General features: G+C 38.2%; 1 protein-coding gene across 1 annotated transcript in view; it reads left to right on the forward strand.

Annotated features, from left to right (window-relative positions):
- Nucleotide 1: 1 nt before the first annotated feature.
- Nucleotides 2-24,140, forward strand: part of LEMD3 (LEM domain containing 3) — a gene marked incomplete at its 5' end in the record, with an annotated part of 46,624 nt that continues 22,485 nt past the window's right edge. Inside the window, 3 exons of the mRNA XM_026070022.1 lie at nucleotides 2-1,274; nucleotides 20,065-20,102; nucleotides 22,287-22,353. Of these exons, the coding sequence (XP_025925807.1) occupies nucleotides 2-1,274; nucleotides 20,065-20,102; nucleotides 22,287-22,353 (1,378 nt within the window). The remainder of the gene's footprint in view (nucleotides 1,275-20,064; nucleotides 20,103-22,286; nucleotides 22,354-24,140) is intronic.

Raw genomic sequence — 24,140 nt, forward strand, 5'->3', positions numbered from 1 at the left:
CCCCTACCTCCCCGGCGCCGCCGCCGGGAGCAGCCGGAGCCGCGCAGCACCCCCTGCCGGGGGCAGCAAAGTGCTGCTGGGCTTCAGCTCGGACGAGTCGGATGTGGAAGCCAGTCCCCGGAGCCAGGCCGGCGCCGGCGGCAGGAGGGAGCGGGCTTCACCCCTTTTCCGCGGCCTGAGGCCTGCTGCCCCCCACGGCGCCGGCGGCGTGAGTAACAGCCCCCCGCCGGAGGCGGCCAGGCGGAAGCCCAGCGCCTGGTGGGGGGCGGCGGCCCGCAGACCGGCGGCGGCCTCGGCGGGGGCTCAGGCTCCGGGCGCGAGGGAGCCCGGGGACGGCGAAGAGGAAGGAGGGGAGGAGGAGGACGAGGACGAGGACGAGGAGGAGGGCGGCGGCGAACAGCAGCAGTGGAAGAACCGGACTGTGAACGGTAACCGGCTCCTCTCCTTCGGCAGCAGGGACAAGTACTCTGACTCCGAGGAGGAGGAGGCGGGGGCGAGGGCCAAGCAGCAGGTACCGAAGGAGGAGTCTGCAGTTCGCCGGCCCCGACGGAGCCTCAGCAAGTCTCCTGCCCCATTCACAGCGAGCAAATGCGCTGCAGCCGGTGCTGGCATGATGGAGACGGGCCAAGAAAGGGCTGGCGGAGTCTGTGGTGCTGGTGTAGTCGTAACGAATGACAGGGCGGCGGCGGAGGCGGCTGCTGCCGGGAGTCTAGACAGGGGCAGAAATCATGAGGAAGAGGAGGCGGCGGCAGCGATGGGGGGAGGAGGAGGATGTGAAGAACTGGATTCTAGTCCTCCCACCCCTAGATACCGCATTGGCCTGTCTAAGAAATCCCCTACAGTATTGTTGCTGCCAGCACCGCTCACAGACATGGACAGCAGTAAAATCACTGACCCTCCGGGCACTATTAGGAAAGCGACCAATAATCATGTTCTCGGCGGTGCTGCTGCTAGTTATAATGTTGAATCCAGGATCTATTCAGCTACTAATAGCCTTCCCCTGGGTGGAACCTCCTCCCTTAGACTCAACCACTCCAATCATACAGGTTCAAATCATACCTACCTGAAAAACACCTACAAGAAGAATCTCTCAGAGCCTGAGGAGGAGCTTCTCCAGCAGTTCAAAAGAGAGGAGGTATCTACCACCGGAGGCTTCAGTGCACATTACCTGTCCATGTTCCTCTTAACTGCTGCATGCTTGTTCTTTCTGATACTGGGATTCACATACCTGAGAATGAGAGGTTCTGGAGTAGCTGAGGATGTAGAAGTCAACAGTAAGTATTAGGTCAAGGGTAAGAGCAGTTTTCTTCTGCAACTGGATATATTGTTGTTAATTCTACCTTGTGCTCCCAGGCATACCTTATTGAGCATTTCTGAGTCCCACTTTGGTATAATCTCCCTATATAGGACAGAGCACAGAGAAACTGACTGGCATTCCTTAAGTGGTATGATAAACTTGCAAGACAGTTGTGGATAAACCCACGCTCCTGGCTATTCCCTGCTGTAATATGTTGACACCATGTTTTCTTGCATGTTTTCCTTTTCTTCACAAAGCGATTTCGTGTGTTTTGTTCGATATAGCAGATGTAGGCTCAATAAAGAATCAACGAGGTAAAGCTTTATACTAATCTCACAGTAGCAGTCACGCACATTTGGCTGTCTGGGATTTCTGCAGGGCTCAGATTTGACTGTAGCTGTTCAGTAGTAAAGCAGGTTACTTTCATTTGTGTGTACTGAGGCTTGAAAAGAATTCTAGGTTTAGATGATGTTACACATTAAAACATAAACTTTCTGTAGTGACTGATGCAACTGTCATGTATTGTTTTCTAATGCATGCTTTCTTCTAAATTTAGATGAGAATATGAATATATATGAAATCCTGCAGTGCTTTGGTTTGAATTTCAGGGCATTCTTTTTTGATTTTTAATTTTTGGGAGCTTTAATACATGGAAGCAACTTCTTAGAATGGCTTTAGAAACTACCATTTTCTATTCACAAAACATACAAAAATGGAAACGTACCACCTAAGGGTGGTGACTCATGCTAAATCAATTTTTGGCTCCTCTGAAATGGACAGTGGAGTTTCTAATATCAGAAAGAAAAATCATATCATTGCTGTCTTAATTTCTTATCAACAACCGTCAGAGAATACAAAGAGCTAGTTTTGAGATGTGAGAGCATCAGATGGCCATTGGGGACTTGCATTGTTTTTGAAATGATAATTGAGGATGGTATGTGGGTGTATGCATGTACATATGCATTTCTTTCAATAGATAGTAGGGTATGTATATACCCCATGTTTGTGTACAAGTATACAGTGCCTTGTATGAAGTGGTCCCACTCACTGTTAGATTGGGACTTTTTAGTGCTGCTGCGTTATTTATCAGAGAACTTTAATGGTACCTGCTGGGCCTGTCAACTACGAGACTAGATAGTGCAGGGCAGAAGTATGGGTATTTTTTTCCCCCTTTTAAACTTTATTCATTGCATCGTAATAGCAGAATAGCTTTTAATTCTGTTTTGCGCCCTTTTGTGGGGGAGGGGAGGGTTTATTTTTTGGGAAAGAGAGTAGCAGCAAGAACTTAGTGTTTGGCACAGTTTCACTGCTGTCCGCATGGCTCTTAATAAGTAACTACAATGAGCCTGTTCGCTCTTGTTTTTTTTGGGAAGGTGGCAAACACATGCAGGTGGACTGAAATAGATACAGTACAGTTTGAGTGTTGGGGCTATTCTTACTGATCTTCTGTGGTTAACTTCTGACAGTCTTCTGTGGTTAACTTCTGGCCATAACTGCTAGAGACATATATAAATCTTCTTACAAGTACTGATGAGCTATGCAATTCCCACTAAAGTGTATTGGATTTTTTTTTCTAGTCTTAAATTCTGATGATTTTAATGGGGAAGTTCTTTCAACCTGCTGGGGTAAACTTCCGAACTGTCACATTCAGCGGTTGATTTAGAACTCGTCTGCCATGCTAGTTGATTAATCTCAGTGGCTATGCAGTTAGCAGCAATACTGTGTGTGTGTGAGGGGGAAATCTACTCTGAACTCTTTGTCTTAGAAAAAAACCTTTGTTTTGAATGTGTGAACTTTCTTACTGAGTATAGCTCATAAAAAGTTAGCTCAGTTGGAACTGATACATAAGGAAAATTGTTCTCTTCTGCCCCTTTGCTTAGGTTAGGCTGCCTAGCCAAACATCTGATAGTCCTATGTTGCTTGGTAGTTCCATTAAGCTAGTTCGTGGCCTTCTCCTACTCATTCTCTTTTCAGTTGGACTCTTGAAAATGGATTCCTGAAGAGTAGTTTGGACAGTGGCACTCGACTTTTAGCTGCCCTCTTTCCTCACAGCCTTGAACTTAGTCACATAACAAACGGGAACTGAGGGGAACAGGGTCCACTGAAAGAAGGAAACAGCAATTTTTGTGGCCAGCTCCTGTGATAGCAATAGGAGCAGGACTACTTTTTTTTTTTTTTTCATAGTACAGTAATGAACATGAGTTTACCTGGCACATATGCAAAAAAAAAAAAAAAAAAAAAAAGTGGTAGGTCCAGCTAATAGGCAAGAATAGACAAGATAGGCCAAAGAAGACTGGTTACTCCTACTAGTTTGGGAGGAAACCCATCTTCTGTTAGATGCTTCCTCAAGTTTAGTTAAACATCCTTCGAGTGAGTCCTTTGGCTCTTATGCTTCTGTGGGTGTATTGTCTGTTTTTCTCATAGAAGCAGAACTGATTCGTACATTTTTATTAAAAAATAATAATGTAGCTGAAGAAACTACTTTTCAATTAGGTAACTGAATACTGTTTTTTTTCCCTCTGCCTTTTTAAGGCTGTAGGTGAGATGCAGTTGTTTGAGGGTGAATGCTAAGTTTGATTATGAAAAACTCAATTATGTTCAGCTTAAAACTGTTATCATAAAGGATTCTGCAATTCAGTGGAGTTGGAGTATATGCACCTCCTGAATTACCACGGTTACTATGACAAAACAAAAAGGCTACTATTTGTATGTTTGGGGTGCTTCTCATTTTTCTTTTCCAGGGAGTGATGCACAATGATCATAATGTTGGTTGTCCTAAATGGTTTCATTTCATTTTAGGAAATGAACAAAATAAGATATTTTGAATGTGACACATTGATTAATATTAATTACCAAGTATACCCAATATTAGCTCTCCTTTTTAGGAGAGATTTTTGAAAGTGGGCTCTCTAGCTAATAATCTTGGTGTTTCCATGAAACTTGTTACAAAACAACTGCTAGAAGGATAATCCTTACTAGATCTGCTACAATTTGTGTTTTTGAAATGTTAATTTAGGGAAACTTTTAGTAGTTACTTATATTGCAAGTGGAAGCTTGTGCTTAGTATGCAAAGCACAGTTTTAAGAGTTTAATTCTATTCCATAGATGTTACTTCCTTCTAGCTTTATCTCTGACTTTAAAACTTCTGTGGAATTTTATACAGAGAACTCCATAGCTAAGAAGTTAGACTTGCTGCACACAAGGCAATAAAAGACATGAAGTTAATTTTCCTATAATCACGGCCTGCAAATTACTATTAAATTGTTGTGGTATTTCACAGATAACTGTTACAGCTCTGCCTGCTTTCTGTGACCATCCTCTCAGACGAGTCTTCCTTCTTGATGGTGTTGGCCTCAATGAGAGATAACAAATTTTGGATAAGAAATGCTTATAGAAGAGGAAATAGTTAAAAAGAGGAAGCAAAATTAAAGATTTGGAGAGCTCCTGTGTTAGCTATTAATGTTGCCTGTGCTTTGCAGATAGCACTGACTTATATTTGACAATGTAACAACTTCTATTGGCATACTAACACATAGCTCTGTTTCACTTTCTGTATATTGCTTTAAAGTCTAGTCAGCAATTACTTCTGTTAGTGATTCAAAAGAAAATCTTGATGTGCATCTTAGACTCATCTCTGTTGTAGCTGGCCTCAATTAAACATACTTCTGTGGTTTGGACCTTTTTCATTAAGTACATTAAGAAAAAAAGTAAACTTTCAGAGAACTCATGTTCCCTGAGAATTTCAGTAGCAGTAATTGTTGTCCTTAATCTTCCTTTTTTGGCTCCTACTGTTTCAGGAATGAGGTCTTAAAAGGATGTGTGGGATTTCTTGATATTAGAAACTCAAAAGCTTCTTTTTGAAGCTGATGGATAGGTGAAGCAAAGCTGAGTGTGATACTAAATGGAAGCCATACATAAGTGTGGATTCTTTGTTGAGGTAGAGCTTAATTTTACATATTAAGATATACTTCAAAGTAGTTAACAGTTTAAAGTAATAGTTATAATATATTGATGTTAGCATATACGAATATCTCAGTCAAAAGTACCCAGCATTAATAAAGTGTTTGTACTGAGTAAGAACTGAAGCTAGGTTAGTATTTTTAAGTGGATGAATGTATGTACTTGTGAGTATAGCAAAAATCAGTGAGCTGACAGTTGGAATTTTAATAGATTTTAATAAAACAGCTAATCAAAAAACAGTTGTCTGGCAATTGCACAGCTGCTGGTAGGTCTAGAATTGTGGGAGAAGGTGATGAAGCCTTTACCATAACTGTAATAAATGAGGGCCTGGGGTGATTCAGCCTCTGATCAAAGTAACCTTGACTGCTTTTATAGAATTCTGATTTAGAAAAATTTGGAAAAGGGTCAGTGTGCTGATGGAGGAAGCATACCGATGGATGCAAGGATAGATGGAAAACCACTGTACAACTTGGAAGATATCCATGATATCTTTTTTTCTGTATAGAAGTTCTGCTGCAGGTTGTAATGCTAAGTCCTGTTGTAAATGTAAAAAAAAAAAAAAATTTTTTTAAGTTCTTGAATGACTGTGGTGACGTGAAGGCTTTACAATGATGTCAGCGTGCTGTCTGTTCCTGGAAGATGGAGAGTTACAAAACAAACAATGTTTTGACTGGCTGCTATGCATCTAAGGTCTCTTTGCACAGCTGACTGTTCAGATATAACACTGTCCTAATGTTGTCTTGGTACTTCTGCAGTTTTTCTGTCTAAACGGATAAAGGCTTTGGGTTCACATGTCTAATCTGAGCTACTGCTAGCATTCTCTACTAGAAACTTTGGTGACTCTGTAGAAGTTTGCCCATTCAGTAAGCTTCTCAGCCCAGCTGGAAGAGTTGGAGACAAATGTAGGTAATAGAGCTGGAAGGTTAAATCAAGTATCTTTAGATGACTGGGTCATACTGTGTCAAGACTAAGAGTGCTGTCTTCCCCAGTAGATACAATTTGTAATTAGGATATATAGTGATGGTGGTGGTGGAACCCATGGCCCCAATCTACTGTACCCTGTGATTTTGCTTTTGGTGACCCTTTTTCTCCATTATCCTTGTCATTGTCTCTTCCCCCCTGCTGGTCTGCGCTTCCTGCACCTGCTTACGTGTTTGCAGTCTACTATGGAAGTTGAGAGGATAAGGAGCACATGAATGTGCATGTATGCTGAGTATGAAGCAGGAAAACGGGTTGACTGATGGGCCTAGTTTATTGGGGGAGATGCGCTGTGACATTTGGTGTTTTGCAAAAACAAATATTTTGTTTTGCAGAGGAAAGAATCAAATTTTCTGCCTACTCAGGATCCTGTTGTGATGCAAGTATCTTGAATAAAGCTGCCTTTTTGGAGTCTTAAGGAACACTTTCAAATGAAATCCTAGTGACAAACTGCAATTATTAGAAGGCTGCATGAGGTGGGGAGGGAAAGAGGTGGAGGTTAAAAATTTAATTGAATGAAATGCTAGTACTTGCCAAGTACTACAGGATCCACTGAATTTTAGTGATGCTGTGCTAGAGAAGTAAGAAATGGGATTGTTCCCAAATGAAAAGATGAAAAGCCTGTTCTCCCTTTTAGAAATAGAGAAGTCCATTTATTTCAGAAAAAAAAAAAAGACTACTTGTTATAGAATAATTGTTTTTACATACATACTTTGACTTAATTCATACTACCTTTATTCACTTACATCTTAATATAGGGTTTATTTACAGGACACATCTATATCCCCTCAACCTTTTCTTTGATGGAAAGGTGTTGGAAAATTTTAGACTTTTGACTTCGGAGCACCTTGGGTAAATGCAGCATCAGTCTACCTTTGTTGAGCAGTTGATGTAAAACTTTATCACAAGAGGACTGCTGAGGTGGGCTGGATAAAAGTCATGCTGCTCCAGACTAGCTTTTAAGACCACATATGAATATTAATTTTCCTTTTCTCCATGAAATAGTATTTCTTTAAAGGTTAGCTACATCTCTGACTTGTTCATTGGAGAAGCCTCAGACTGTCCATTGACTTCACAAGTTAATGTAAGCAGCTATGGATACTTTAAATGGTCTGTGTATCAAAACTATGCACCTTAAGCATCTGTCTCCTCAATACCTGTCATCCCACCGTGTAGTTTCTACCAGAAAACATTGCAGCACACTCATTCAATGATGTTCAACCCAGTGCATGTTCACTACCATCAAGCTGTACAACATGAACCCTTCATGTCCAGTGTTCCCAGATTTCACAGCATATCTCCAACAAACTAAACTGCGCTTATCTGAATGTGTAGAAATTGTTGGTCATTGAAAGTAAAAGTGTAGTTAAACCTAATCTGGAACCTGTCAATAGAAATTTAGCAACGGAACATTTGCTGTGAATGAGGGGTTCCAAACATCAAAAGTTAGATGTATGATTATTGTTACCAGTTGCCTGAAACAGCTCTCTTTTGTTTTTATTGTTTTCTTAATTCCCAGCATGTTTTCTGGGAAATGTCAAAGTAGTCATCATCAAACCTTCTGATGATCTCTGACACTTGACCTTTATTTAAAAGTAGGTTGTTCGTTCTTATTCTGGCAGCGTGCTTGGGACAACTAAAGGGGTTATTTGTTAATTTTGTTGAATAACAGGCTGGGTGGCATCTCATGCAAACAGGCATCTCCATTGTTTGATTAAACCTCTGAGAGGCCTTTTTCAGGTCTTGGAAATCCACAGTAATACAGACTGGAAGGCCAGTCTGGCTGTCTTACTTCTGGTGTTTCTCTCACTTGCAAATTCCTGGGAAGGAATTTGCCATTACTCTGTAAGTAAGAGAATGATTTACAAAATTTCCTAGTATAATCTTGAAAAGAAGAGAGTATCATGTCTGTTTCAGTATCAGTTTGGATCCGATACTGTATATGATCCAAGGAAGCTTTAGAGGTGGGAGGCATGGAGTATTTGAATGAAAAGAGCTGAAAAGTGGAAGCTCTTTTCTTCAAAGGAAGTTTGTGCTGCCCTGGAGAGACTTGCTTAGCTAAGAAAATGAGGTTAGATATGTAGATTTCCTTCTGGAGAAGGAACGAGTCTCGCTACTTATTTTTGAGTTTTGTTTTTTTTATCTGTAAGCATGTGAGGTACTGCTTATCCAAAAGCAGCTCTGAATAAAGATATTCCTAAGTATCTTAAGGATATATCTGTATCTTGAGGATATATCCATGCTTTGGCACTTCATATTTCCTACGTAGTAGGACAAACACATGTTCATTCTGATATAATCTCAGAGGAGAATAAATTGGAGTATTGAGAACATCTTAAAGATCTATACTGCTGTATTGTTTCTCCAGTGTCCTTTGAGCCAGTAGTCTTTCTCTTGGAAAAGCAGAAATACCAGCCTTCTAAGCACTCTTGAGAGCTTGTTCATTCAGAATGGGCAGATGCAGATGCACAGTCAGACTAAGTGTTCCGAAGTGTATTCTGATCAGTGCCTTTTAAGTTTGACTCCAGTCAAAGACAGTACAACCTGCAGAAACACTGTAGACTTTTTTAGTTTGTTCATATTTAGCACTACTGTACTCTGGAATTGGATGGTGTGACTGTTAATGCATCTTTGGATTAATAATTTGAAGCATTGTTTTTTGTCTCAGACCTTGAGCTAAAGGTGCTGTTTATGAAGTAGCAATGAAAATGAGCAGATATGGGTACACATGTACCCATGAAGTAGGAAAAACAATGGGATGTTAAATCCAGACCGTTTTAGTCTACTGTATAGAATGTGTTATTAAAGTCATTACTTTTATCAGTATCAGTCCTGGGAGGGACTTGTCCTGCTGATTTGAGGTCCAACGACTAAATGCAAGCAAATGAATTGGTGTTGTGTGCTTTGCCGTTCAAGTGACTGGGAATGTACTGAGCTGCTTTTTACACAAACCTTGGGGTCAGACTACTAGCTACCTGGCCTGCTATGCTTCCTTAAAGCATGAGGTAAGTAGTTTAATTTTGGGGAAGGAGGGTTAAGATTTTATTTTGTAAACTTTATTTTATAGTTCAAGCACCTGGCTTTGTACTAGGTAGTGACTTACATATTACACAGCTGCTGTATATTTACAGGTAACCAACTGAGTGGTAAAGTTTTACTGTCCTCATGGTTTGAGATCTTTTTAAGACTCATTTCCTCTTCCTTTCCTTCCTCTTCTTTGCTGTTTCTAGATGGCAGATGAGTTTCTTTAAAGGATAGATTCTCTCTCCTCACTAGAGTCGCCTGGCTCATAAGTGTACATAGTATTGCTAGAAGATTCATCTGCTTAATGTGTGAATGTCTCCTTAGGTGTAACCTGTTTGACTTAAATAAAATTAAGAATATTGGAGATCTTAGTTCAAGCAGGCCATTGAGCTCAGTATAGGAACCCATGGCTGAGAGGCATATGTACAAGAATAACAGCGATGTATGGCTCTGTGGTAGTCCAGTTGTTCCTCTTAGATCATAATTTTTATTTGAACCAGCCAGTTCATGCTGTCAAATAAGTGCAGCCTGGGTGAGAGAGAGAGCCTAGAAGGTTAGCCAACTCTTTAGAGTCTAGGTCCAGGTGAGTAAAAATGGAAGTTTCTGAATATCACCTCCTTTTCTTCATTTTAAATCAGTGTTATGTCTTGAATTATTGCTGAGCTGTTTTTTGAACTTTCTGTATTTCTGCCATATACATGGGGCAATTTTCCCTCTTCTCTTTAGCTAATATGGATGCTTCTCATATGTGGTGGCTGTTGCCTCTGTGCAAGCTCATCTGTGTCATGACAGAGACCTTCCAGCAGTGACCTCTATGTCCTGCATGGCAGTAAGGTCTTATTTCTCCCCATGATACACTAGGGCACCTATTTTCAGAGTTTTATTGCCATGTTTAGGCTTTGTATAGAGTTTCCATACTGACCACAGTTTAGCAGTTTTGCTGCTCATAGTGCAGCAAGCACTGATAGTCAGAGCAACATGTGCTGAATAGTTAAAGGTACGGAGACACAGCAGAACCCCTGTTTTAAATACAAACGATCTGTATGTGATCAGTATCTTGATTTTGTTAGTATGTCTTTGCTCTTATGATTAAGGGTCTTTTAAGGGTTCTCCTGTCAGTGTCCTTCATTTGCATGTTATCTTTAGATACTGTAAAATGTTTATAGTATTATAGTGTAGTACTACTTCTGTATTTTGTAACTGAAGTCTGTCTGGAAGTGGAGATTGTAACTGGATATTTTTACATTGGAAATCCTTCAAGGCAGGAATCTTTTCTGCTTGTGCAGGATCACTGGAGTGCTCCTATCTAGACTGGGCCCTCTGGGTGTATTTACACGGTATATTTAATTGAGGATTCCCATTAATTCCTAATCCTTCTGTATTTTAATAACAATTGCTTTACCAGTTTGCTCTCCATCTTGAACTTTGGATTTTGAGGAAAGCAGACCACTTCCTAATTTAACCTTCTGAACTGCCTGTGCTGCACTGTTTCCAAGGTGGAGTTTCCCCTGGTTCTGAATGTCTTTGTTTTTCTCTTTGGTGCTCATTTATTGAAGAAGTCTTTTTTTTTTTTCTTTGATCTTATAAAATATGTGGAACTAAAACTATTTGGGGAGAGGACAGAAAAGAAGGGAGAAGAGCTATTACAGAATTCTATTGTGATTCTTCTGCAAGTGAATGTATTCTTTACTCATTGTCAAATGCTGGTGGGTGTCTGAAGTATAATGTTTCTGCCAGAAATATTTTGCAACTGGTAATGAAAATAGTCTTAGAATTTTTTCTTCTTTTATTCTCCTTCATATACAGACCCACAGACCCTCTTCTTTATTGGCTAGTGTTTAAGGAATTTAATATTACCTAATTTTTACAATGCATAGCAAATGCACTTCTCCTGAGCCATTTTTTTCCCCCAATAGAACACTAACAGCTGTTTCTTCATGGAAATATAATACTTTTTGTAGTATGATGTAAAAGAATGTATGTGCAAATTCTGTTGCTATAAAACACTTGCTTTCACTGGGAGGAATGAAGCTGGAAAAGGTCATACTTTATTACAAGAATCGTTTTAGTCTTCAGTGAATACTGATGGTGAAAAGTGACTTCGTAAATAACTTAGCTTAATGTGCTCTTTCTTCAGTCTGCTCTTTTACTGAGTATGCTCCATTGAAGTTAATGTTAATGTAGACATACAGCAGATAAAATTTGGGGTGAAGACCAGTTCTAGGTTGTATGTGGCAACTGGAAGTACCATTTTGAGTGTTTGGTGACTGGCTACCAATTTGTACTTGTTACGATTTTCCTCCCACCCCAGTCAGGGGTATGAAACAGCAGCAGTCTGTTCTGTCCAAGTTTCTTCCATTTCTACAGTATTGGAGACTTAAATTGCAGTCTTATTTTCTTGCTGAGAGTATGCTCTTAAGTTTGTTTTCTTCTTTGGTGGGGCTGTATCAGTTCTTGTTTATGCTCATTTACCTGTTCTTTCATCTTTTCTGTACAGTTATTTTTATAGGGTTTTTTAATAGAAAAAGTGAACAATGTTAGCACCTGAGAGCTTTCCTCTCTTCTTGCACACAGGCAAGTTGCACATACATCCTTCTTCCTTTTGAAGGAAGCAGGGTCTGTACTGTAGCTCCATAGGTTTTTTGAATCTTGCTATGGTGGTTGATGATATTTAGGAAGCAGAGGGAGACAAGAAGGAAAGAAGGGCAGTCTCTTGATTGTTACTTGCATGTGTTAGTCTGAGGTATCAACTCTGAAGACTTGAAAGGGGTAGTTCAGTACAGGAGTAAAAGTGGCAATAATATAGACAAAACTTTCTCTGACGTCAATTCTGATGTCTTGCCAACTGTTTCAGTTTTGGATTTATTTAATGTAATTACAGAATTTTGTAAGACCTTTTTGCTTAAAAAAGGTCCAGTTCTTAACTGATTTTGGGCCAACTATTCACCGTTTCTGTTTCCCAGTATGGGGATATCTACAGAGAGCACACAGATTTCAGTATTTTGCTTTTAGATAAGTTACTAATGATCAGAAATCCTGAAATCATAAAAGTTTTATACTAAAAATACGAGGCTAAATCTGGTATTTTTACACTAACAAAACTGAATAATTTTATGAGAAGCTCTCCCAAAATGCTAGTCTCTCTTCTGAAATATGGACTTAATTGGCATGACTCTAAGAGCATGTTTCAACATTCAGACCTATACTAACCAGCATTTAAATAGGCAAGAGTGGGTAACTGTGCTTCTAGGAAGAAAGACATGGCTATAAAAACCAAAAAAGCCTCCCTGTATTATGAAGAAGTAAAAAATCGGAAGAGGAATTCTGGCACTCCCATCCTCTTTACTGAAAATAATGAAGGCTATGCTGTTATCAAGGCTGATAGAATGTGTCTGAACTGAAGTGTCTATCACAAAATATTTTTCATTGTTCTAGAGGAAGGTTTTTGTCAGAAAAAAATTTGGTTTCAAAACCATTCGATTATGATATCGACACTGCCTCACCTATTCATGAACAGAACAAATTCAAATGATATAAGGGAAAACTATATTAATAAAAGCTCTCTAAACTGGCTGAGGTTGTTGAAAAATTGACTTGATTGGCATTAACTTTAAGGAAAGATTCAATTCTCTAATCCTTGTAGCAGATTGTGCAGTCATTCAAAATTGGCATGGCCCAGGACCATTCAAACTATAATAGTCCAGCAGGTTGTTCTTGTCTGAGGTGTTTACTGATGTAGAAATATTAAACTTAATCTTTGTGTGCTTTGGAAAAAGTATCTGTAAATAAGGAATTGTTCAGCTTGACTTGTGATGTAGTGTCTTACTACCAAAGCACAGAGATTTAGTCCATTGATTCAAAGTGGCTTCCACCTGAATTAGAGCAATCTGGAGATGGAAGTCATGTGCACCACTGCTTGTTTGTTATGAGTGTTGAGTAATTGGATAGAGGAAAGTAAAGGCAGGATTATTTTATTTAAGCTGTCTGGAAGATGAGGCTCTCGAATCACAAAGGGACCTGAGGTGATTACTTTCTGCGGGAGATGCTTGTGATAAAGCATCCTTTGGGCTTTTAAAAGAAGTTTCCGCTAAGTGTGTACAGAAAATTGCGTAGGCATCCTATTAATTAACATGTATTTTAGGACCTGTAATAATTTTCTTGTTTGCTTTTTCCTATTTTTTTAAGATATAGTAGCTGAAAGAGTCAACAGGGTAGGACCATCCTTGACCCATACACAGTACCTGATCACGTGAAATCAGTACCTGGCCTGAGTTACTGAATACAAATTAAAGATCTGCTAGTTGAAAACACTCATATTCTAAAATTGAGAACTTGTTTCTATGAAATAGTCTGCACTAAAGGCCTATCTTGGGTAGCAGTGCTTCCAGTAATGTTTCCTCTGTTAACAATACATTATCCAGCATGTGTTTTCATCAGAAAACAGAGAGAGAGGGGGAGAGAGAGAAAATTCTAATAGAAAGCCTTAGGTTATCCATTCATTACCTTTTACACCTCCCTTTTACAGGACAAATTTTGGGGAAAAAAATACTGCTTTTGTTTTGGGATTAGTCTGCTTGTCACTTGGGGGGTTGGAGAAAGAATAGTTTTCTGCTTGTAGGGAAGAACATTCTCCCTTGCTCTGGAGAAGTTGCTAGCTTGGCAGTGTGTTGCCATGTGCTGTGTTTGTGTAGACAGAATTTGATGCTCTTTCTGTATCTTAGATAACATTGAGAAGTCAAAGGACAGTGTTTTCCGATTAATTGGGATTGTTCTTGTCTCTGCAGCTGTGGTATTACAGCTCTTTAAAACTGCCTTGGAGACATGCTTTTTGTTTTGTAAAATCAAGTTATCTGTACTTCCAGAAATAGATTATGGGATTACATTAGTTCCAAAAAAAAAACGTTGGCTTGATATTTATTAGTGGTCAAAAAGAAAATACAGTGGTAGGAATTTATAAGAAGGGAATTGAGAACAAAATATATTTGAGAGTATGTATTTGAAAATGTCAGTATGATACTATCAATCCGTGGTGCTCTGATATTTTGAATAGTGTTCAATTCTGGTCTCCCACTTCAAAAAGGATGAAACGGAGCTGGAGAAAGGTTCAAAGACCAGTAATAGGACGATCAAAGGCACAGTATGGCTTTCACATCAAGGAGGAATAGGACTCTTCAATGTGCGAGAGTAAGGACTGAAGTGAGGGAGATGAAGTAAAGGCATGACTATTATGGAGAGGGTGAATAGGATCTGATTACTCACTGTCTGCTCTATTACAAGGAGGAGTTTCTCAGGTTAACAAGTGGCAAGTTTGGAATAAGCAGCAGAAACACTGCACATTTAAGTTATGGAACTCTTTGTCCCAAGATGTTGCTGAAGCTCAAAGTTTATGTAGCATTACTGTGTGACTGGACAAATTGGTGGTGGTGGTGGGGAAAATAACTTTGGAAATACCTCTTCTGGCTGTGGAAGCTTTTGAAGTACAAATTGTGGTTGGGAGAATATTCTGCTGAAATATCAGTTGATACCTTTTCTGTTCTTTGCCTCAGACATTTATTTTTGCTGTTGTTCTATTGATGCCCCCTTCAGTCAGGGACAGGGGTGTCTAAAAAGAGTAAAACTTCTTGTCACTGTTGAGAGACAGGATTCTGGGCTAGGTGGTTCTTTGGTTTGTCCCAGTGTGACTGTTCCTATGTATTGTGGTTTTGAGATTGTCTGTTGAATTGTATTAAATGCTGTTGGTATATTGAATCGTGTTGTTGAGTACTGCAAGAATGGTAATGCTGTTCAGGGTGAAATAACACAGCATCTCGTGGATAACAGTAGTAGTAAGGCTGGCTCCTTTTTGGCATCCTAATTTGGCAACCAGGAGTTAACTAAATCTCTTATTTTGGTATCAGTGATATAGTTTTAAGCCACGGTATTTTTATAAGATAGGACATAAATGCTGGGTTCTGCCCTACGTTAGAAAGGAAGAAATGCTATTTCTGCATTTATTTTTTTCTAGGTATGACTGCCTATGAACCTATGTTGGTTTTTAGTGCTTGTCCTGTTAAGACTCTGTAAAAGCTGACTTGTGTATTCTTGAATGTCTGCAATTAGGCTACAATTTCATGTCTGTTAAAACATGCTTTGAATAAAGAAAAACAACCTCACTTTGTGCTCTCCAAGTTTCTCTAATTGAAGTAAATGAAAAGAACCCCTGTAAATGTCTTTTTATCTGTCTGCAATTGTTACCAAAATAATAGGCAGAAAAAAGAGGTAGGGGTTCTGAGTGGGTTTACTGTTACTTTTAAGATGAGCTTTTCTGTACACCAGTGAAGTTAACCTTGTGTGTCGATACTGACTTCATTTGTATTCCAAAAATTGAGTATTCCTGTGAGAAGGCCTGGTATGTGTATTTGTGCCGACAGCTTCAGCTGGAGTGCTTTGGAGCTGTGCTGTGACCCTTAGCTTTGTGTTGGTCACTTCATGTTATATGAGACTAATAGCCCGTTCTGCCATTCTGGGGGCTTCTGGTAGTCTGTATGTCATCATTTACAGCTTGTTCCAACAGTGATACATGTAAACTAGGTACTTTCTAAGGGTCATCAGTAGTTTTTTTCAATCCAAACAATAGTTCTGTGTCTCTTTGATTTCTTCCGCAGGCTTGTTCAATAATCTTGTTGTCTTGTTCTTTATTAATTAGCATTGTGTAACACTTCTCAAAAATGGAATTTTAAATAGTCTATACCTATCTCCCCTTGTCCCTTCCTGTTCTGAAACTGAGTTTCATTTGAAGATGTTGTCCTTTAACGACATGTGTTTAGTGGTGTGTGTGTGTGCGCTGTGTGTTTTAAAAAAAAAAAAAACAAAAAAAACAAAAAAAACCAAAAAAACCCACAACAACAACAGCAAAAAAACCCCTCTGGCCAAAGACTCTAATTAGCTCTGTACCTTGCTAGGAATAATCTGCTTTCTTCTCAGTTTATCACTTTCTTTATGCAGAATGTTTAGCTATTGCCGTTTATTTGGTGGAAGTATGTGCAGTTTGCTTTCAGTCTGTTTTTTGAGATTTCTTATGTGAAAATGATGACAATACTCATGTGTGGCCAAGTAAAACTGGCATGCTTTTCTGTCTCACTGCTGCCTGGGGTGTTCTAATGGGGTAATGAGATTGGTCTCATTGCCATGTCCAGGTAGGGTTTGTTGCATCTCTCCTTTTTGAAAGTAGTGGATATGTGTGTCAGTTGGCTGATCCAGGCTTAGTAGCATAAATAGACGAGAGCTTGTTTTTTCAGGCTGATAAATATGTAAAAATTTGTGCTTGATAGGTTACTTTGAAGTCTGGTAATTCTTATCTGGTAGAGGGTCTTGCACACTTTTTGAGGAGAAGACTTGGAAGTATGAAGTGTTCACATAAGGAATGTTTCTGTTAGTAATTAGAATTGATAAATGTTTATATTGGTAGAACAAGAAATTGTTGCTATTTAAAGTATACCTGTATATTTTTAAGAATGGTCAAGAAACTTTCTGAACCAGTAACGTTGATTTAGTGTATTGAAATACCTTAGTCTCTTGGAGTTGATGAAAACCATTGCATCTGTGGTCAAAGCAAATGAGAGAATTTGGATAACAGTTTAGATCCTGGACAAAATCAAAAAAGGGTGGATTCAGAGTAGAGGAATTAGTAATGTAGTGAAGGGTTAGCATTATGAACTCAAGTTAATCGGGGTTATGTAGTAAATTTGTATTGATTAACAACTGTTGATTGCATATGCAACTGATATATTGCTGCAGCTGCATTTAGTATGCTTGCATTCTTGAGGCATCAGGCATCTGATGCTATAATGGCATGTTATACAATATATAGCTCATTTATTGGTTAACTGGCCACAAAATCACTAACTTCAAAGGGATGTCATGGAAATCACAGTGTATGAGTTGCAGCAATGGGCTACAAGGATTGAGTCAATATTCTGATAGATAATTTTGGAGGAAAGTGAGTCTGCTCTTTGCTGTTCAACCATTATGTATTTGTGAAAGAGAGGTAAATGTTGACATAGCTAATCTGGATTGCTTGGTAAAATTGATATTTTGATTTATCCAAATATGAAGTTGCTCACATGTAAGATTGTTTTTTTTTTTTGGGGGGGGGGGGGGCTGAGATAGTGATGCTGGAGAAATCTTGAGCCTTCACCTAACTGCTGTACTGTACTTGTGTGTGTAGAATTGCAGCTGACAGTGTCCTGTTTGCAATACTTGAATGCCTACAAAGATACATTTGCATTACAGGGAGTATTGCATTTCTGTTCCATGGCTTTCATGAGTGCTAAAATCTGTGTCAGGTTTTGAAATATACATGCTATTTTGTTTTCTTTCCCCCATCCCAAATCTAAAATCATATAGTCAAAATATTGTGCATGCTTAATAAGAATGACTTTTCAAAGAGCCCATAATTACATAATTATCCAGTCTGGATAACTAATGATCAAATTGGGGGGTTGGCAGTCATCTAGTGCCTTGGCTGTGTTTCCCTAATCCCATTTTAGGCTAGTTAGATTAAGAGTCTAGTGTGCTGGAAATGTTCTGCTGAGTTAATGAATGAAATATGTGGAAGCTTTGTAAAGTTCATAGCTTGGTCATTTAGTAGGCAATGTCTGAGAATTTGTACCTATAGAAAAAAATTATGAATTGGTAGGGTTTGGTTTGCAAGAATGCTTGAGCATCTTCTGCTTCCATCAGGTTTAAATAATCTGATGGCAGAAACAAGTATTCGGACATCTCTGAAAATCAATCTGTGTGGCGGTATGTGTGGCGGTGTCCTCCCCTTGCTGTGTCAGAGGAAGATGAAATGCTTATTATTGGGCTGGTAGCACACTTAATTTTCTCTTGAGGCCAGGCACATGGACAGGCCACTATTTGCAAAGTTTCAGAGTTGCGCTTTCTCCTTGGCTCAGGAACCATCCTGGTTGTCCTACTGTTTTATTTTGATAAGTCATTTGTTGTAATTGTAGAAATGTGTTCCTTTTTGTTGCTGAAGGTAGGAACAATGGAACAGTTAGTTTTCTCACTTCAGATTTGCCTTTCAGAAATAAGGCGAAGCGGGTCAGCGTTTGACTCCTGACAGCAGTGCTGTGGAGGTTTGTGCAGCTAGTATAAACTAAGCTGTCTTACAAATGATTTCCAATTTTTTATTATAAAACCTATTTTTTTTCAATTACATACTCACTTTGCCAAGTGTAACAGCATTTTAGGGTGCCCCTGATTTTAAGTTGATCTGTGGGTTCTCTTTTTATCCTTTTTCTCCCTTAAATGAGAGATTGGGTGCCTCTATGTTTACTTCTCTTATTTTGTCCATGTATAACTAAACTAACTGATGAGTTTAATTCATGGTGATAGTTCAGAAGTCAGGGTCAATCAGCTGACTGACAGGGAAGCAACTCTTGATGCTTTGTGAATATGTATGTGCATGAGTGCTTTATGCAAAGTCAAACTGTTTAGTGGTATCGGAGGCTCTTGCTGAGTACTTTCAGGTGCAAGCAGGAATGCTGTGGAAACAGGGAGCTGCTGCTAATCTGCTAGGTATTGCTTCCAGCTCTTCAGAGCCTCAGTATAAAGCATTATATATACAAGGTACAAATTTAGAATAGCTTGGGGGAATGGAAACATTTACTGGAGTAAATGGCATTGCATATTTTGGACACTGTCTACTTAAGATACTACTTGTGTTTTGCTATGTCTTGGTGTTGCAAATTGAACTGCAGGAATTTAAAATGCACAAAATTCTTCCCAGAGATTTCTTCCAGAAATAATCTCTGTGCAAATGTGTCAGACCTAGAAGTAGTGGAAGGTAATCTTCTTCTGCAAGTACTCTATGAAATGAAGTAACTGTATGTGGAGTCATGCCCCTTCAAGTGCTACCTGTTTTTGGTGTGCTTGCTAACATCAGAGTGGAGAGGTTTATAGTCTAGACCTTCAATGTTCAGGTTTCCCAGGACTACTTTTTTTTAATGTATTTGTGCTTGGTGTATTAAGGCCAGTAGAAGCTTCATTTCCTGTTTCAACAAAATTTAGAACTGCTAGTTTATGCATAAGGCCAAACTGTGTGTGAAACAGCTTGTATCATAGAAAGCTAAGACACTGTGTTTTAATAGTGACTGCTTCCTCCCTTACTAACTTCTCAGTCATTCTTAAAAATTGGAAGCATAGCACAAATTACCTGTCTAGTTTCAGCTGCTTTTCCTTGAAGAAATTATTGCTGTAATCAAGAGGAATATACTAGATAAGCTTATGTTTTCATGAGCTGTGGAAACTCTTTTATTTAGAAAGGAAGGAATGGTCATTTAGATGCATTGCACTCTTCAGCTGGGCTCTCATTGTGTTGTCTTTTACTCCTGTCAAAACAAATAATGCTGATGAGTTGTACCGCTTTGTGCTGTATGGATTATCCGCTAGTAAAAAAGTTTAGTTTTATTTGTGTGTTAAACAAAATGCTAAAAGTGTGTAGAAACTTAAACATTGTGATTTCAATGTGTTTGAGTAATTAAAGCAAGAATTTGGCAAATGACAAGCATGTTTCTGTTTGCACAGAAATAATTGGAAATTTGTAGGTGTACAAGACTGAATTAAATGTAAATGCCTGCATAATACAATATAAAAGGTGCAGTTAAGTCAAATGTTAATAGCTGTCTGATTGTTATTTGTCATAATATGGATTTGTTAGCTTTTATCTAAAGGATACAACAAACATTGTTATCAAACTCCAGTATTGATATACTTTATTAGTATTTTCAGACAATAGAATGATTTTTTTTCTTTTTTGATAGTTAAACATCCCTTCAGTGGAAAACTACAAAAAATACAAGTAAGTAAAACAATTAATATTGAGGTTTTATTCTGTTGAATGATTATATAAAAACAGTATTGATCTGTTTAGAAGGGTGCAATTTCAGAATATTTTGCATGAGGTTAACCCATTTCCTGCTACTTCATGCTTTAACTTTTGTGTGTGTTTCCACCTTCCCCTCCCTCCCTTGCTCCCCCCCCCCCCAAAAAAAAAAAAAAAATCTCTGGCAATATAACTAGTATTGCAGGATTTGCTGTCTCTTATATGCTGGCTGCTTTATATAAAATGTTGCATAATTTGTGTTGTAGAACTATAAGGAGAAATTGTACTGTTGTGAGAGTTCTGAAACTAAATTTATCAGTTTGTCCCTTACTATTTCATGTACGTATTTTGGCTTCTCAAGCTTGAAAGGACAGCTGGTAAGAAATAACTGACTTCAAACTCCTTGATCTTGTTTAGTGGCATAGAAGAGTAAGAGTTAGCTTCTTTCAGAAAATAGGTTAGATAACTTTTCTCTTTCACTTGAATTCTATTTTATTATTTCTTCCCATATTCATTCTTTCAACTGGAATATTGGGATAACCTGCTTTGGGATGTCTCCATTAAAGGTGTCTCTGTGTTATTCTCAGTCTTGCAGCATTTATTTTGGTGGTTCTCTCTTCTGGCCTCCAGTTTTTCTGCCTGGACTGTAAACATAGTGATCTGCTTTCTCTAGGCGTGTGCAAGTACCACAAGACAAATTATGTGGGTTTCTTTGTTTTGTTTTGTTTTTTGTCTAGAATTGAGCTCTTCAAAAAGTGAATTGTTATGTATTTTCAGTGGGTAGCCTTTCTAGTCTCTTGGAAGAAAACATTTCTGAATGAATTGAATTTTGTGAGGTAAATTTTGAGGATTCTTTCAGAATGATGTTTTAGTAGTGCAGGGAGAATAGGGCTCGCACATTGGATGCGACTGTTCAAGAACCCGTTTTGTTTGTTACTTTTTTCTGTGGGTTTTGTCTGCTGTTCCATAATGATCCTACTGCATGCTTGATTGTTAGCTATGAACAATTCCTTATGTAGTCCATCCATTAATTTATGAAATAAGAGTTCACTCTCAAAAATGGTACAGGTGTCTCCTGTCCTTGTATACATGATTGAAGTTATGGGTATCCAGTAACAGATAAATTGAGCTTAGATTAAGCACTGTTCTTCTTGGGGTTTGTGTGTGTGGGAGTTGGTAGTGGCCATGTAGAGGTGGTGTAGATTTTCCTCTTCTGTCATGCCCAGTATTTTCCAGCCAGGAAATGAGTTAACAAGGTTAGCTAGTGACAGTTTTGTAGGACTAGGTACCTGTAAATACCAGTGGTAATGCTAGTCACTGTTGGCATTATCTGTGAGAATTAATTTGTCAAATATTTGATCAATGAAAAGAAAAGGATTCTGGTTTTTGGTAGCAATTTTCTTTTAAAAGTTGTCAGACATGGTGCAATTGCATCAAGGAATTATACTAAAATAATAGTTTAGATGTGAGATCAGCAGATGTCCAAACAATGGTAAACAACTTTCTTGGCATATTTTCTGAATGAAGACTCTAGTCTTATCTCAGCCGTTTGACTTGGCCACTTATGTCAGAGCCAGGTCCAAAAAAAACTTTTAGAAGAGCCTTTAGTACTCAGTGTATGTAACTGTGCATTCATCACCTTCAAATCTTGAATAATTTGTTCTAGTATAAAATGCTTCTTGATGCATTTCAATGATATCGTTCAATATCTATGTAAAGAAGTTTACCTTTCTTTAACTAACACTTATATATCTCATTTTCATGCATATTCTGGGAAATTAAGGCTTAGTATACTAGTAGCTTATGTAGGAAGTGTGAACAAGATTGTTTAGACAAGAGCTTTCTTGATTTTTAAAGTGAGCTTGAAGTTTGTGGGTTAAAACAACCTTCTGAATTGTCAGTTCTAATTGACAGGTCCATTGGAGTTCAGGCAGCAACCTAGTTTAGTTTCAGTCAAAATCTGAAAAAATAATATTGTAAATACTCTGAATCAAAATCTGTTGCTTACATCATTGTTAATGCATGAAACACTATGGCTTTCTAGCTGTATGCATAAAAAGCTTCTTTTCTTGATGGTATATTAAAGTTTTTGGGGTAAATGGAAGAAAATGCTTCTCTTCTAAGGTTTGTTTTAATGTTAATATCGTTTTCTAATTCTAGGAAGATGAAATAAGTCTCATGATGAACAGCTTATATGCACTTCATGATAAATTGGCACAAGTAGCAGGTAACAGTTTAAAAATATTGTGACTAAGAGTGTTATAATACCTCTGAAAAAATGTATGCTCAGATAGTGATTTGCAACAACTGATATATTACTGGGGCTCTGATACCATTTGGAGTTCCATTTTTTTGGGAAACTAGAAGTCCCATTTCTAAATCGCATAAGCTGTCTTTCTTTCCACCAGTATAGCTGCCTTTTATTGTAACATTTTTGAGTTAATGGGATAGGCTGTTGAATATTTTGATCTATTACGGTTTTTGATCTAATCTGTTCATGCTTTATTAATCAGATTTCATCAAAAGATTTAAATATGTTGCATGTGGTAAGGAATATGCATTTCTTTTGCAGGTAGTTATTTTGCTATAGTGGGAAAATGTTTGCCTGAAAAAATTACTTCACAATGATCAAAAAATGCTTACTAATACAATGAATGATAGTGGCTGAACAAGATTGCCTTGTTAGACAAATTAGTCCAACTTAAACTAATTATATACTAATGAGAAATGCTCTATATAGTAATGCTTCAGAGACAATGTTTAGGTTTAATATTAATTATTGAATATTAAAAGTAAAAATACTGTGCTTTTGCCTAGAGTCATAATTAACACAGATTTAAATTGCATAGATATATACACATCACAATCGGGAAATGGTAAAACTAAGACTTTGTAACTTTGGCATCTGGTGAGTATGAATTACAGCAGAATATATCTCATGATTATTAAGCTGTTTATTTAGCATCCTTGCTTATTTAACCAACCTAGTATTTAGAAGGTAGTTGTTCAGGTTTTTCTTAAGCCTTACTGTTCTGTGTGCCAACTGCTGTTTTTCCACCATCCAGTTTCACCAAAAGGGCTTTTCTACAGATACACTATTATCAGGTGCTACAGACATGTCTATATTAAATATATTAAATATATTAAAAAAACAAAAAAACAAAATTCAGTGTCACATATGAGGCTGTCAGTTTGTGTCCAGGATCATATAGGAAGTCTTGTGAGAAATTTGAACAGCTCTATAGTACCTTTATATTGCAAGAGAATACTTCCTCTGGCAGAAGCTTTAATTTTCTGTGTGTTTAGAATACCTGCAGTGAATGAAATAAATTTCTTTGTGTGTCCAAACATCTATCCTTCTTTACATTATGCTTTAACCCAAATAGTGAAAGAATAATGTTTAACCTGGATGCATGTAACATAAGAGTTGTCTTAGTCTTAAATTTGTTGCTTTCTGACTATTTGTCTTAGTGTTGATCTTTCACAGTTTAATTACATCTTGATGTATTTTTATCATTAAAGCTACTTCATACTAATTAGATGCCAGTAGGTAGTTCTGTGCTATAAATCAGTGGGGGCCAAGTGATTTTTTTCATGTGGTATAGCTAATCTGTGGTGTGCAGGAACATCTTGCAAGATCCACAGCTGTGTGGAGTAGAGCATTGAGTTACGTGTGAAGTGGATGCCATGAGGTAGCTACTTCTCTCCTTCCTTTGAAGAGAAACTCTTAACAACTTGCCATTCCATTAGTGTCAGCTGGCCCTCCAGTGGCTATACAGTAAAACAAGTGCTTGTCTGGATAAAAAGGTTTGCACCTCATTTCTACATCTGTGAAAGAAAGTGAATTGTCTTCATTAACTGGAGTTTATATATGTGCATATAGACTTATAAAAATTTATGTTTATCTGTCTGCCTTAGAAGTTTATATGCTCCAAAATGACTGTACTTTCTTTAGTAGATCTCAAAGATACTTTAATGCCTCTGTTAGTCTTCTCCTGAGCAGGAGAGTCTTCA

The sequence above is a fragment of the Apteryx rowi genome, unplaced genomic scaffold (assembly GCF_003343035.1).
Source record: "Apteryx rowi isolate R43461 unplaced genomic scaffold, aptRow1 scaffold_302, whole genome shotgun sequence".
Classification (NCBI taxonomy): domain Eukaryota; kingdom Metazoa; phylum Chordata; class Aves; order Apterygiformes; family Apterygidae; genus Apteryx; species Apteryx rowi.